This window comes from Rhineura floridana, chromosome 16 (assembly GCF_030035675.1).
Source record: "Rhineura floridana isolate rRhiFlo1 chromosome 16, rRhiFlo1.hap2, whole genome shotgun sequence".
NCBI lineage: Eukaryota > Metazoa > Chordata > Lepidosauria > Squamata > Rhineuridae > Rhineura > Rhineura floridana.
The window spans coordinates 18,908,619-18,924,162 of NC_084495.1; the positions used below are offsets into that span (position 1 = coordinate 18,908,619).

The 15,544-nt window shown below is 41.4% G+C and overlaps 1 protein-coding gene across 12 annotated transcripts in view; it reads left to right on the top strand.

Annotated features, from left to right (window-relative positions):
* The window catches only part of ZNF185 (zinc finger protein 185 with LIM domain), a 76,077-nt gene extending 60,533 nt beyond the window's left edge, over positions 1–15,544 (top strand). For 8 of the 12 annotated variants that reach the window (XM_061598806.1, XM_061598810.1, XM_061598808.1 and 5 more), the window contains 8 exons: positions 628–876; positions 2,493–2,591; positions 3,037–3,129; positions 4,496–4,564; positions 6,479–6,559; positions 7,120–7,222; positions 9,123–9,221; positions 12,507–15,544. In XM_061598806.1, the coding sequence (XP_061454790.1) occupies positions 628–876; positions 2,493–2,591; positions 3,037–3,129; positions 4,496–4,564; positions 6,479–6,559; positions 7,120–7,222; positions 9,123–9,221 (793 nt within the window). In that variant the 3' untranslated portion in view covers positions 12,507–15,544. The remainder of the gene's footprint in view (positions 1–627; positions 877–2,492; positions 2,592–3,036; positions 3,130–4,495; positions 4,565–6,478; positions 6,560–7,119; positions 7,223–9,122; positions 9,222–12,506) is intronic. The other 4 variants (XM_061598817.1, XM_061598818.1, XM_061598811.1 and 1 more) reach the window with 3 other exon arrangements.

A 15,544-nucleotide genomic window follows, 5' to 3' on the forward strand; every position in this document is an offset into this window, starting at 1 on the left:
CTATGCTCCAAATCCAGCTAATGTTAATTCTGACAGTCCCATTACAAGCAATGGGAGTTAGTTGGGACTAACTTGTTCCATTTTTTCTATAGGACTTAGCTGGATTGGAGCCCATCTCTAGTGGTGCATCCTACCATTCTTGCACTTTCCCTTGTTTTTCAGACTGGTTAAAAAACTCCTTCTTTATCACCCCAGTATTCTAATCCTAAACAACATTTACTTGGATGCGAGATCTATGGATTTCTGCTTTGGATTGCAGCCTTGTTTGTCTTTGACTCTTGCTCCTCCTCAGCATTAAAATAGTTTGCAATTTTGCAAAGTATTTGGCGTTGCTAGCACTGACAGATGTTGTGGGCTTCCTTTCTCTCCAACTGCTTTTCATCTGGAGAATGTTACCTCCTCTTTATCCACCATAGAACTTGCAAACCACCTCAGTATCCCCTCAGCTTTGGACATTGGAGACAAAAAAAATTCTTGCAAAACAAACACGGTTCTTCAGAATTTTTTATTTTCCACGCCATCACGGTAAACAGAGATTCTCCATCTTTATGGATGAAATACTCCAATGATTAATCATGGCAATAGCCAACAGAATCATCCTCTGATGACAACTAGCATTTCTTTTAGTCTCTCCAGGGGGGTTGCTATGGGCATGTCTGAGGCCAGGCATAGGACCTATGTGGACAACCCCTGTGTTTTGGAGAGTGGTCACAGGACATCGTCGAATCTGAATCGCCAGCCCAACAATACTGTCAGATCAGAAACTAGTTATAGGATGCCATCGTATCTGAGCAACCAGCCATACAATGCCAGGAAGTTGGAGATCAGTCATGGGATAACATCACACCTGAACAACCAGGCATTCAACATGCAAAGGTAAAGAGGCTTTGAATGGAGTTCAAAAGATGTAAAGTGAGAAATCTCTAGGGAACAGTAGAAGGAAAGTATGTGGGAATCAGACCTGAGAATCGTATATCCTGTCTCGGATTTTGGTCTGTATAGTAGAGAGAGTCATCAGAAACCAATGGAAACAATAATTTAGGAAACATCACAACCAGATAACAAGAGGATAGTAAAGAGGAAGGATAAGCGCCGGTGGGGAGGGAAAGGGCTGCATTCAACTAAGTCCTACTCAGAATAGACCCATTGAAATTAATGCGTCTAAGTTAATGGTGTCTTTTAACGTCATTGGGTCTACTCTGAATAGGACTAGTATTGAATACCGCCTAAAGATAGCTCAGTTACTATGGATAGCATGATTGTAGTAGAAATTGCCATTACCCAAACCTTGCTGATCCCATGCTTGTGTGCAATCCTGTTCAACCCTCTGTAAGCAAAATCATTGTTGTTGTTGTTAATCAGATTTGTTAGTTGCTTGTTACCCGAAGGTCTCCAAGCGACTTACATTGTTAAAAACAAATACATCACTTCATAAAAACAAAGCAATAAAACAACAACAATAGCTACGGGAAGCTTTGGCAGCATACTAATGCAGTATAATAACAGAGCAACATAATCTCCGTTTATCAATTGCCTGGGAAAAAGGTAAGTCTTTACCTGGTGCCGGAAAGAAGTCAATGAAGCACCACGCAGATTTCACCAGGGAGTGCATTCCGCAGATGGAGAGCTGCAACTGAAAAGGTCCTTTTCAGGCAATTGCTTTAGCTAAAACAATGGGTTTAGCTGAAACTCTCATCACCCCTGCTTTGTGCTTGACCTGCAGAATGTTTGAAATATATGACCAACATGGCTACTCTCAGGCCAGAATCCTATATATTAATAGCAAATTCATTTTTTCAGTTGCCGGTCTTTGAACGCCCCAAATAGCACTGTCTATGCACAAGAGGGAGATATTAGCAGGCTTGGGGAAAAGTCAAAGTTTGGAGAAAGACAACAAATCTTTAGGGGAAAAATACTCTAATGGAAGAGCCCCCTCAAAATAGCCAAATGAGGCAGTGACCACAGAATACTGGCTGATTGTTTGGCGAAAGAATGGAAATGAGGAAGAATGGGAATGAAATGGAGTATTCTGGAAAGGTGCATGGCTGGCTTTCTGGAATCCTGAATAGGAGCATTCTGAACTGCAATGTTTTGTTGCTGGTCCCACTCGTCAGCCCTGCTTATAAAGGCTACCAGTGCAACGTGGGACTGTACTGTACAAGAATTGGACTTAATGTGCTTTAGAAGCATAAAAAGCAAATGAGAGAATACCTTTTGTTGCAGCAACCAAGGGCTAATGCAGAGGAACACGTGCATTCCATCTGCATTGCAATGTATGGGTAAAAACAGTGTGTGTTGAACAAAACAAAAGCATGGAGAAAGGACTGTAATGTCTTCAAATTCCAGGGTTGTTTTTTTTTATGATGTGAATGTTCTGTAAAAATGCACTTTCGAAGTATTCCACAGATAATCTATAAAAAGGGATCATCTCCTTTGTTCTTATGCTTCTTGCTCTGTTACTCTGATCTGGTCATATATCTGTTTCTTCCCAGTATGGCCTACTACCCCTTCAGAGATGGCTCAGTGACTAGCTCTCCAAGGAGCCATAGGATGCCTTTCTATAACGACATTTGTGATAGACAGATCAGAAGGTAAAGACGGGGTTCTTAAATAGTTGGGTTGGGGTATTATTCAGCCATATTAACCTGCCAAAGCCTTAAGTTCAGCATCCATCTTTGGTCCATCATTAGCAAATATTCAATCAGCAGGTACCAGAGACAGGGCCTTTTTGGTGATGGCGCCACAGTCAGAGTTCTCTGCCCAGGGAGTCCCATCAAAGCTCCTTCCATTTTTAGACAAGTGCTGAAAACATTTTTATTTTCTTTTATTCCAGAAAGCATTTTATAATCCATTTCCGCCATGTTTTCCATGCTCTTAATGATGCTCTGTTTCTACAGACCCGCCCACCACCTGAATAAAGCTCACAGACCACTGGTGGTCCATGGACCACAGTTTGGGAAGTCCTGTTCTAATGTGTGTCCCTGAGTGGATGTCTAATTAGATGCACTGCTCATCTAATTTCCTTTCTCTTGACAGGAATTTGACGGGTTCAAAGGAGAGGGGTGCGGCTGCTTCTCGGCTTAAGAATCCCTCAGCCTCTGGTTATGACTCAGACCCCACCATGTCAAGGTAAAGAGCGGAGGTCAGGGAAGGCTCTTCTCACTACTGTGATTCTCAGTGCACAAGTCATCACACACACTCCCCGTCAAATTCATGCAGTGACAGTTACAGCTGCTGTGTGGTTGGCCGAATTCTGCCTTCATTTCTTAAGTTCTAAGGAGATCAGGACAGCATACATGTTTTTCCTCTTCCTACACTTTATATGCGCAACATAGATTCAGCTGATAGAGATAGTGACTAGCCATGCACTAGAAGCACTCATGAGGAGGTTAGTCTCACCACTCTTCCTGAAAACAGCCCTCCACCAGCCATGTGGCAGTGTGGAGGAATCCTATGTGCATGAGCCTATGGTATAGTGGTTAAGAGTGTTGGACCGGGATCTGGGAGATCAGGGATCAAATTCCTACTCACCTCATGCTCACTGGGTGAAGGTGAGCCAGCCATTTCCTTTCAGCCTAACCTACAACTAGGGAAGGAATCTTTTGGCTGGTACCAGTTTGAAAACATTCCCTTAACAGGTCAATATCTATTCGAGTTTGTTCTTTGTCTGCTAGCTGCTGCTTTTACCAATCTGTTTTTCCCTTCCAAAAATATTGATATTGATATTTTCAAAGGAAATATTGATAATTTTAAAGACAGTATCAATATTTTGAAAAGAAATATCAACAGGAAAATTTGCTTATTCTGTATTATTGTGGATCAGATGTTTTTGTAGCAATTTTCTGCAGCTATGTTTGAAAACTGATTTTTTTTAAAAAAAATCCACTTCTATGATACCAATATTAAGAATAATTTTATTGATATTTCCTTTCATTTATCTATATTTCTTGCAATATATATATATATATATTAATATGTATTTTTTTCCAAGGGGCGGGGGGAAACAGATCAGTAAAAGCAGCAGCTAGCGGACAAAGGACAAACTCAAATCAATACAGGCCTGTTATGTTGAAGGAATGCTTTTGAACTGGCACTGGCCAATGGATCCCATCCCTATCCTCTAGTGATCTTCATGGCTTAGCCAGGGATCTGTACGTGGGTCTCCCTGCTCCTAGCCTGACACTCCCTAAGAAGAAATACGCCTGGCGCCGACGCTTCTATCTTTTTGGCGCCAGGTTAAGACCTGGCTATGCTCCCAGGCATTTTAAAGCGTTTAATGTTACAATTTTAAATCTCTTTGTTTCAGTTTATTTATTGTGATATTTTGTATTTCTGTACTTTTAATCTTTTGTACACCGCCCAGAGAGCTATTCGCTATGGGCGGTTTAAAAATGAAATAAAATAAATAATAAATAAATAAATAAGCACCACATCACACTAACTCTTGATCTTTATTTGTAACAATTTCTTTCGTGCTGTTTCCACTCTTCTGTAGCAAAGGCCTCCTCTTTGTGAAGGAATCCATTAACAGCACAGAGTTGTCATCCTCGCCCCGTTACAATAGGTAAGGGAACAAAATGTGAAAGGGATGGGTGAGTCTGTGATTACCTCTGCAGCACATAAATACATGCCACTTCTATGTCTTGATGAGTCTAGGGGGGTAACAAGGCATCATTTTCCGTTTCACCCTGTATTAGTCGCATGCAGTACTTTTTCTGTTCTGCTGCAGTTCGTCTTCTGCCAAAACAATGTTATTTGTTTCAATAATAATAATAATAATTTAATTTATGTGTTGCCTATCTGGCCAATGGCCACTCTAGGCGACGTACATCTCGGTTACAATAAAATACATCATAATAATACAATACAAACGATAAAAACTATACAGAATGACAGTTCAGAGTAATAGGCAATTTGTCATAGAGATTAACCCTCCCCGGAAGTCCCGAAGGCCTGTCTGAAAAGCCAGGTCTTCAAGGCCTGGCGGAATACATTCAGGGAAGGGGCATGCCGAAGATCATACGGGAGGGAGTTCCAGAGAGTGGGGGCCGCCACTGAGAATGCCCTCACTCTAGTCCCCACCAACCTAGCTGTTTTAGTTGGCGGGACTGAGAGAAGGCCCTGTGTGGCTGATCTTGACGGGCGGCATAATTGTTTCAATGTCTGCTGTGGCAAAATTATGCAATTTATGCAATTAATAACATAAATTGCATAACTTACATTGTCATTAAGTTATTGCACCCCATTCATTTCAATGCAAAGGAAACACAATGCAAGTGGGGAAGGAATATAATTAGTTATATATCATGTGTGGATTGAAAGCAACAGCAATAGTGGGTGTTGATTGTATTTGTTGGATTGATTTCCGTTTTGGACATAAGCCAAATAAGGAAACTTCAACAATTTCCACTCCCATTTCTATTTCCATTGGAATTGTCTGACATCCCTAGATGAGTCCATGTGCAAGATTGTTTTTGTTTGTTTCTGGGTTCCTTTCTGCTGACACTGGAAATGGTCCCACACATGCAGAAGGTTTCCCAAACTTGATCTTGCGGAGGAGAAATGGCAAGGATATAGGAGGGGATGAAGCACAAAGTTGCTCTGGAGAGTTAGCATCCTTGTTAGGAATCAGTAATACCTCTTACTTTCTCCAGTTGTGTCCAAATTAGCATTTCCTTGGAGTTGCTATCCTTTGTTACCCACTTTTTGCAGAGCATCTATACAGTATCAGTGTCAGCCCATCGCAGACCAGTATTTTCTGTATTGTATTCCTGTGTTTTTTCAGTTCTGATTTATGGCATTTTTTTGTTTGAAATAAGATGGGAGTACACACTAACCTATCAAGTGCCAACAGGCAAAAAATGCTATTAAGGCTTTTGGGGTCTACTTTGCCTTTAATTAAATGTTTCCTGATTGCCAGTCTTTGTCCATTTTATTGCTTCCTATTGATCATGGCTAGATTAGTGATAAATTGCCCCATTGAAAAGCCTCTCTCAATTGGTTCAGTGACACTTTTTGTTGTTGTCCCAGCAGGGGGCAGCTTTAATTGCTGATTTCCTCTCATTCCTTTTTCCCCCTTTTCGTTTCTGGATAGGGAAATAGTGGGACACTGGGGAGTTAAGAAATGCTCAACACAACCCTATTGCTGTGCTCAACAGGAAGCAATAAAATGGGCAGCACCTGCCAACAGGAAACCTTTAATTAATATTGGAGGGGACCTTCACAGAATAGAACTATATTTGTGAGTAATAGAAGAGCATTGCTGGATAATATAGCATTGTAGTAAAATGCTGTGTGGGATGTGCATTTTAATTCAAGCCAGCTTATTAAGGAAAAGACTCAGGAGCATTAAAAGGGTTCTAATGTGAAAGCAACCTCTCACTCTGCCAGTATCTCTCAGTGATGCGCCTTGCAACTGACATTTGAGTGATCCTCCTGCATGCAGCAATGACATTGTGTTATCGCCTTCATCCTGCAGTCGCAGCCTGGCTGATTTGTCTGAGCTGGAGAGGACAAGCTACGGCAGTGCCAGCTTTCTGAATAGCATCCCTCCCAAAAGGTAGGGCCATTTATCAGCTTGGGAAGCTGCTACTGATGGGACCTTTCAAAAGCAAACAAATAATAAAAGTCCAAGCAATAATTACTACACAGGGACAACATTCCACACTTTTGAAATGAGGAGCATTTTTTTTAGAGTTTTATATAAGCAGCCCATTGGATTGCTCACACCATATTCTCTTCCTGGCTGTCATTTTTTCTTTCTTTTGCTAGATTTAGATTTTCACCAATTTTTAAAATGTTTGCACACGACTGGAAAGGCAGAAAAGCTGGGGCATCCCAAGGTGTGGTTTAGAGGCAGAGGGCATGAGACCCTTGTGCAGGGAGGGCAAGAAACAGATGCAGATCATGACTGGATCTCCTAGTGTTTTGTTGTGTTTTGTTTCACTTAAAGCAGTTTTGAGAAAGTATCTGATTCTGATCAGAGCTGTGACACTGGAGGGGCTGCCGGGTGTGTATGTGTTAACCCTTTTTCCTTGTACTACCACCTGAGCCACCAGTTTGTATCAGGATCTAGTCCATAAGCCACTAAGTCCTCCACTTCCTCCTCCTCTCCTTCAGACCCTCCGGAGACATCTGCACTTATTGTGGCCGTGAGATCCGCAACTGTGCAAAGATTACCATTGAGAACCTCAAAATCTGCTGCCATGAATACTGCTTCCGGGTAAGGCCCTCTTTTGCTAAACGTCATGTGCATGGAACTATATGCTGAAGAACTTCCTCTTTCAACAAGCCTTAAAAGGCTTGAAACTTAGGAGGCCTTAATCCCACTCCACATCTGTGTTGGAATTGTTTTAAAGATGTTTTTAAAGATTTTTTTTAAAAAAATAAGATATTTTGTTTTTAAGATGTTTTGTTTTTATGATTTTGTACAGATGTTTTGTTTTTATGTTTTAAATATATATATTTAGTGTTTTGTCACTTGTTTGCTGCCCTGCTCCTTCTGGGAGGAAGGGCGAGATAGAAATTTAATTAATTAATATTATTATTATTGATAATGCAAGGTAAAAGTAAGGAGGGGGTATGAAATGGGAACTCCAGTACTTTACACTTCCTTGTTGGATACCTTGTTGCAATAGTATCCAAGCATCAAGATCTCTGTTTGGCCACCCCAATATCAGACACAAGAACAAAGTATGGGTTGCAGAATTCTATATCTTGGCAATCTTAGCTTTAGAAGAAACATAGGAAGCTGCCTTTTATACCATGCCAAGACTATTGGTCCATTTAGTACCGTCTGCTGTGACTGACAGCAGCTCTTCAGAGTTTGATGCAGAGGTCTGTCCGATGCCATCTGATCCTTTCAACTGGATATACCAGCCTTAAAAAAGACACATTCCTAGCCATTAGGGCTGCAAAGATATGCTTGAAAAAGAGCTGGCACCAAGGGTTGGTATGATCAGGTATCTACTAGGGGCCCACATCCCAGCAGGGGATTGATCCACTGACTAGAGCCCCTGGACTTGCTGTTGTGAAGAGGTAGACTAGTACTGAGGGAGGTAGGCCAAAAGTCTTCCAAAACTTGGATCCAATACTGCTTGGTAATAAGAGCACAGGAATTCAGCAGCCAAAGAATCTTTGCCCTAAAAAAGAAAAGTTTCTAGTTGTGAAGAAAGGCTTGAAACTTCAGTAAGGTCTCAAAACTCAGAACTTGGCCAGGACTGTCAGTAGTCATGAGTACGGATAGAAAGATGTGTCAATTTTGGTTCCTTCGGTTTCTCATTTTTCCTATCTTAAATTCAGTTCTACGCATTTCTGCAACAATTTGAAATTTTTAAAAAATCCTCGTGAAAATTCTCCAGCATTTTAGTGCACGTTTCTCCTAATAAAACACATTTTTGTCAACAGTTTTGACTAATGTACACATTTTTGCAAGGAATTTGTCATATAATGCATTTTTGTATGTTATTTTCACTCATATATTCATTTTTATGCACACTTTCTCCTGACATATGCATTTTTGTAAACATTGGTTGGTTGGTAAACTGCATTGCAAAATCCAAATAAGTACAAATTTCGAAGGATGGCTGTGCTTCAGTTCTCATATTGTTTCAGAAAGCACGACTTTGATAGATTTAGCTTTAAATGCAAACTGAATCAAACTTCTCACCCATCCTTAGTCATGAGTTGGAGACTTTCCCATTCAGCATTCCTGTGGGCCCTTCCCCCATGGTCACCATACAAAACAACATGCAAAGTCATGCCATTTGCATAATTTATTCAATTTTCAGAATTCTGCTTCTCTTGGTACAGAATCTGGGTCTTTGTTACATTCTGAGAACACACAGTTGTGATAGTAATTCAATGAAACAATATCAATGTGTTTCCAAATCTTTGAGAGTACATGCCCTTTGTGAGGCTGCTTAAAATTGATTTGCAATGTTTCCAAAATAAACTTATGAAAATAATATTAGACATGCGGTCCGTCCAACAGAGATGTGTAAAGAAATACTTTCTTTTGTCTGTTGAAGCCCCACCAGGGACCATGTGGGGTTCTTCTGGGTATATTAAATCTTCTTCTTGGTATATGAAAATTGCAGCTACCTCTCTTTCTCTATCCACAGTGTGGGATATGCCACAAGCCAATGGGAGACCGCCTGCATGAAATCTTCATTCATCGTGACATAGTCCACTGTGATAAGTGCTATGAGAAGCTCTTCTAGGTGAGTGGGCCTTTTCTGCAATAAATTAAAATAGAATGGAGGAGTAGAGAGCAGGTCTAGTGTAGAGCAGTGTTCTTCAACTTTGATTCCCCAGATGTTGTTGGACTGAAGCTCCCATCATCCCTTACCATTGGCCAGGCTGGCTGGGGTTGATGGGAGTTGCAGTCCTACAATATTTGGGAACCCAAGGGTGAAGAACACTGGTGTAGAGGCTAAGTATTGGAACAGAAATATTGCAGGTTAGAAATTGCACAATAAGATCACCAGAATTCTATCTTTCTATTGTAAATAACTTTAAACTAGACCTGTGCACAAAACGCCTCTTGAAAAATGATCCATCCTAGCTGCGGGCAGAGGTATTGGAGGAACAGTTCACTGAATTTCTCTAGGGGAAATAGAAATTCTCCAACAATTTCTCATAGAGCGGGGTTCACTGTAAGCTGTGGCACTAGCATAGCTTTTTTTTCTGAAAAGGTTTTTTTTTTTGCCACAAGATGTTTTTTGGAGAAAGGTTGAAGACACTGGGTATGTTTTACCTGGAGATGAAGCGATTTAACACAGGATATGATAGCTATCTTCAAACATTTGAAGGATTGTTGCATAGGTTGTGGTGCAGATGTATCCTCTGTGGCTCCAGAGTGTACGATTCGAATCAGTGGGTTCAAATGACAAGACAAAAGATGTAAATTGAACATTAGGAAGAACTACTTGATGGGGTGAGCTGTTTGACAGCAGAACAGACTCTTTTGGAAGGCAGTGGACTCTCCTTTGTTAGAGATTTTTAAGCATAGACTGGATGGCCACTTATCCAGAATGCTGTAGCAGAGGATTTCTTGCATTGGCAAGGGGTTGGGCTGGATAACCTTTGAGGTCCCTTCCAACTCTATGTATTTATTTACAGTCTTTATAGAGCACCCTACAAAGCCGTTAACACAGCAATCCTGTGTTATGTCTACTCAGGAGTGAGTCCCATTGAATTCAATGGAACTTGTTCCCAGGAAAATGTGTATACAGGATTGCAGCCTAATTGGCCTTGGGTGAGCTACTACTCTTTCTCTATCAGCCCTACAATACAGGGATAATACTGGCCTACCTGAAAGAGTTGTTCTACGATTACTGAGATAATGAATGTGACATGCTTTGAACACTCCCAAGACATTTTAGAAATGCTAATAATATGCTTTATTGCTGTTATTATAGCTGCTATAATTATATACTAATAATATACTTGACAGCGATGATACAGACACAATATGGCTGTGATGCACAATGTAGCTGTATCTGAATCACATAAAACTATTTATTATCAGAGTCCATTTCTATCCTGCCTTTCCTCCAAGGAGCTCAGGATAGGATACATAGTCCTTTTCTCTCCTGCTCATTTTATCTTCACAATAACCCTGTGAGGTGAGTTAGGCTGAGAGTGTGTGACTGGTCCAAAGTAAGCTACATGACTGAGTGGGGCTGATTGAATGCTGGTCTCTGTTATCTTTGTCCTCGCTCTAACCCAGCTCTGTAGCTAATCTTACTTGTTAGGTGGGGCAACCACAATTCTAGCTGGGGCATTTTTTTGTGGGGGGAGTACATAGTGCAGCCAATCCTCCCACTCACTGGTGGATGTGAGGCCCAGGCCAGGAGAACTGAAAGGCAGTAACATCCCCCGACTCCACCTCCATACAGAGTGTGTGTTTATTTACAACATGGGTGATGGGTCAAGTTAACAAAAGATTTAGGCTGCAATTCAATACATGTCTACTCAGAAGCAAGCTCCATTGGGTTCAATGGGACATATTCCCAGGCGAGTGTGTATTGGATTTCAGCCTTAGCATGAACACCAGGAATTAAATGATTGGCATTTTTTGTTTCATAAGAAAAAATGATGTTAAAGAAAGAGTGAACCAGGGGATACCAAAAAGTGTTAACTTCTCCTTGAGGGTCCCTCCTTCTAGTATTGTTCCTGAGCTTTAGATTTTTCTTCCTGTTGGACAATCAAGTGAAATTTTCTAACTGGTTGCTATATAAAGGACTACCTAAGTGACTGGAAACTAATTATGGAAAGTAACTGATTTTTTTAAAACTGGTTGCTAGGCTGATTTTCTGCCCAGAAACCCTGAAAACATCTCATAGGGAAAACCAGAAATTAGGCCTGATTTACAGTCTAGGTGGCCAGCCAGCCAGCTAATGGTAGTATCCACAGCCATGTTTCTGCTCCTCTAGAGCTGTTTTCATCCTTTGCTTTAAAAGAGTGAAGGGTAACTTAGGGAAGATATTTTTCAGATCACTAAGTTATCTCTTTATATCAACCTTTAGCAATAAGAACCCAATCATGTTCTACTCATTGTAATAACTGCAGAATAAACAAACTCTTACTTTTTACTGCTTCTTTATTGCTGGCTGGGTAGAGAACACAGCTGAAACTGAAAGTGAAAAGTAGAGCAAAGGAAAGTCCAAGGGGTGGAGTCTAACTCTAGCCCACAATACAAAGTTCTAATAATTAACTCTTCAAGGGTCATGCTACTATACAGACTGGGTTTTTCCCAGGATCACTTTAATAATTATAGGATGATTGTGATAACGAAAAATCCACCATCAGTCAGGTAGTCTTTGAGTGAACAGATTTTGAGGGCTCCTCCAGGTGAGGCTTTTGTTGTGCACTCACCCTGCCTTATTCACTAAATTTTTCGGAGTGTCCTTTACTCCTGTTCTTAAAACAAGCTGCCATTCTTTAAATGGAGGCTGTCTTTGTCTATCATGTCACAATTGGGGGTTTGTGAAGCACAGCTGTGTGGGAGGTCATGCACTCATTTGCCCCACCCTGGCTACAGGACTGCTCTAACCACTACTCCTTCTAAGGAGAAAGGCCATAACTCCATGGTAGAGCATCTGCTTTGCAAGCAGAAGGTCCCAAGTTCAATCCCCAGCATCTCCAGGTAGGGGTGGGAATGTTCCCTGTCTGAAATGCTGGAAAGCTGCGGCCAGCCAGTGTGGACAATACTGAGCTAGATGGACTAGTGGTCTAACTCAGTATAAGGCAGTTTCCTATGTTCCTGTGTGGCTGCTCCATGGTGGCAGCCAATCCAGTCATTGACCTTCCCCCATCTTTGGCTGTCATCTGGTGGCGGCACCTGGATTGTGTAGCAGTTGCACGCATGTAATGCTGTATACACACATTGCAACCGTGCTGTTGTGTGCCACTTCCTGCTTTTTTGAAATGTGCCATTGTTTTGCTGTGTCCATGCCTTGACCAGTACGTCATGATCCATTCATTCTCCAATTTTCTCTTAGGATTTCCTTAGCTTGGAAGAGCCCGGCCAGAGCAAAGTCTGTCTGCAGCCACATGGACTAGGATGATTCCAGTGCCTTCCGACCAGCAGACATCCCCGCTTCCTGTGCTCTCAAGTTACTCTCCTCTTGCCACTTTTTCCCAGGGAAAGCGATTCACACCCACTCACTTAACTTTGCCAGCCACCTGGTAACAGGCAGGCTGGTCCTAATAGGAACAAAACAAAAAGGCAGTGTCAACTGTCCCCAAAAACAGTACTGGAGATTCTAAGTTGCTGAGCACCTCCGAGTCATTTGTCTTGAGGGAAATTTGTTGGGGCTATGCAATTCTAAGAAACCTGTCCAAGGGCTAAACTAAATGAGATGCAGGGGGGACACAGCGTTCCTATTTGACAGGACAGCCCCTATTCTGTAGTATTAATTTCTAGTAAAATACTATTCCTGGTTGCTTCCATATGACCTATTTATTGTGCATTCGTCTTGATTTGTTTGCACAAAGTTTGTGGGGAGACGTTAAATGATGTTGGCTACTTATTGGGCATTCATTCTGATTTGTTTGCGGGGAAGTTATACAATGTTGTATTAAGCAATTATTATTATTAAGCAATGCCCAGTGCATTTTCTTTTATTGCAAAAAGTCCAGTTTTTTGGGGGGGGGGAAGCAGGTTGCACAAGAACACCAAATCTACTTTAATTGTGCAACCTGAATTTGCTGGTATGTGATTGAATCCCACCCCAAAATAGCAACAGTCTGAAAGCATCCTTTGTTTTGATTTCGGGATGATTTTTAACAAAATTAATGTAAACATGTGCACACCTGAGAGGTTGGACATGTGCCCAGAGGACAATCCTCTGTTTGAAAGAGTTTTCTATTTGAAGAGCTGTCTGATCCAACTTTAGTTTAAAGATAAGGTGCTATAAGATGGGAAGCTTGCAGGGGCCTTGAAATCTGCCCATCAACAGCACCTAGATGGCAGTACTGACCAGGCGCACAGGCTGCCTGGTCGCAGTCTATTCAACTATGATGTATTATATTTCTACTTCAATTACAGTAATTATTTCCAAATTTGGATCTATACATACAAATTGGCATGTGCAAATATTATGCAAATACATGACCTCTTGTCTTTTTTTTGGGGGGGGTGATGCATTTCCTCTTTTTTGGCGATGCGTACCTGGCCACCCTAACCCATAGGGAGGGGCCATAGCTCAGTTCAAACATGCCTTGTATGCAGAAAGTCCAGGGTTGATTTCTGGAATCTCCAGATTATTTTTTTTTAAGGAACATGAGCAACATATGATTGATAATATCTGCCAAGGCCCTGTTGAGCTACTGCCACATAAAACAGACAATGATTGGGCTAAGTATGGTATGATTCAGTACATGATAGCTCCATATATTCACTAGCTTCCCTTCCATTCTACCATAAATGCTTGGCCAGAGACATAATGTGGCTGAATATGCAATATGAGTTGTATTGTAGCTATTATGTAAATGCCATCAGTTCTGTTGTGAGATTGAACATTCTAAAGCTTTTATTATTTAAGTAAACAGTTACAATTTACTAACATGCCTGCTTCAGAGACAACTGCTCAGCAAGGTGTTTGCAGAGTAAATGTATACAATTTACAGTTGGCAGAGACAAACCTTCCACAATGCATCATGACTGCATGGAAGGAAGTCCCTCATGTAGTCAGTCATCCTTGATGTGAGCATAGGATTGTGTGCACAAGAGTGGCCAGAACTGAACTGTGGAATATTGGAAGAGATGTACTGGTACTGTTAGGTACTTTTAGACCATGGTGTATGTGAGCGCTACAGTGCCCTTGAGGTCTTCCCCTGGCACCCACAAAGCCTCTGAGCCCTCCCCCCCCTTCACTACCTGCTTGGTCATGGCATGGTGTGGGTGATTACCTTTTTCTCCCTTGAAAAGTACATCGACCTGGAGGAGGGAGTCAGAACAGGGACACACTCCCCCACTTCCTCTTTCAACTTTGTGTGCTTCTCAAGGTCCAGGTTAATTCAGCTGCATCAGACTTTTACTCACATCTCTGGGAAAAGTGAAGTGTGTCTCTGTGTATGCTTCCTCTCTGTCTTGGAGGGGGTGTAATCTGGGGGAGCAAAGTGACCAGAATGGGTGGCACCCATGACATTCACTCAAAAATCCAAATGTTCTCCACTGGCCTAAATATGGTGATCCATTTTAGACTCTAGACTTAATGGTCTTCTCAGGGGGGGGAGCTATTTAGATGGTAATGTATATTACTGCACTCACCCCTGCTGTGTTTGCCCTCTCCCCTGCCCCACTCATTTTGCTGAATGGGACCCTCTGCCCAAAAGTCCTGCCCTGATGGCAGGCACAAAAATGTTTTGACTGGTTTACTGCAGCACTCTGAAGCTGGTATGTTAGTGGCATTTTTTATCCAAAACCTGATTTTGAGCCTCAGGCCACAGTTGCTTAACTCTTGCAGAGTTGTTGGGAAGGCAAATGAGACAGTGAATATTAAAAGCCTTTGCATGTTGAGTTGCTATATTAAGATAAACATTTAATGTTCACGTTTCAAAACAGTAGAATATTTTTGATCTCCTCTGGGAGAGGGACTCCTCATATCCTTTAAAAGTGCTTCCAGTTAAAATATCATGCACTCCTCCAAATTATCAGTTCTTGGCATCGAACAACTGTACACTAACATGCAATAAAACAGCTGACTTAGCGACTAGGGCAAGGTCTTTTGCTAAAAGTTCATGGTCAATATTTGTCTTCTAGGCTGACTTTGTTTTACACAGACTTTTGTCGCTCCAGCTTCCAACAGATGTGCTTTACAAATTACAGCACATATTTTTATGGAGCAATAAGTGAGATTTCAGAAGCCATTTAACCGATTGCTTTGTTTCCTCAGTGACACATGTCAGTGCAAGCTGCTTTGGGAAGGGAGCTCTAGGTCATATAGATGCTTTGCTTCATTGTCCTTGTTTGCCAGTCTGTTTTCTTTGAACCAAATGCTTAACTTCCACATAACAGTTCTTCTAATAAATATTA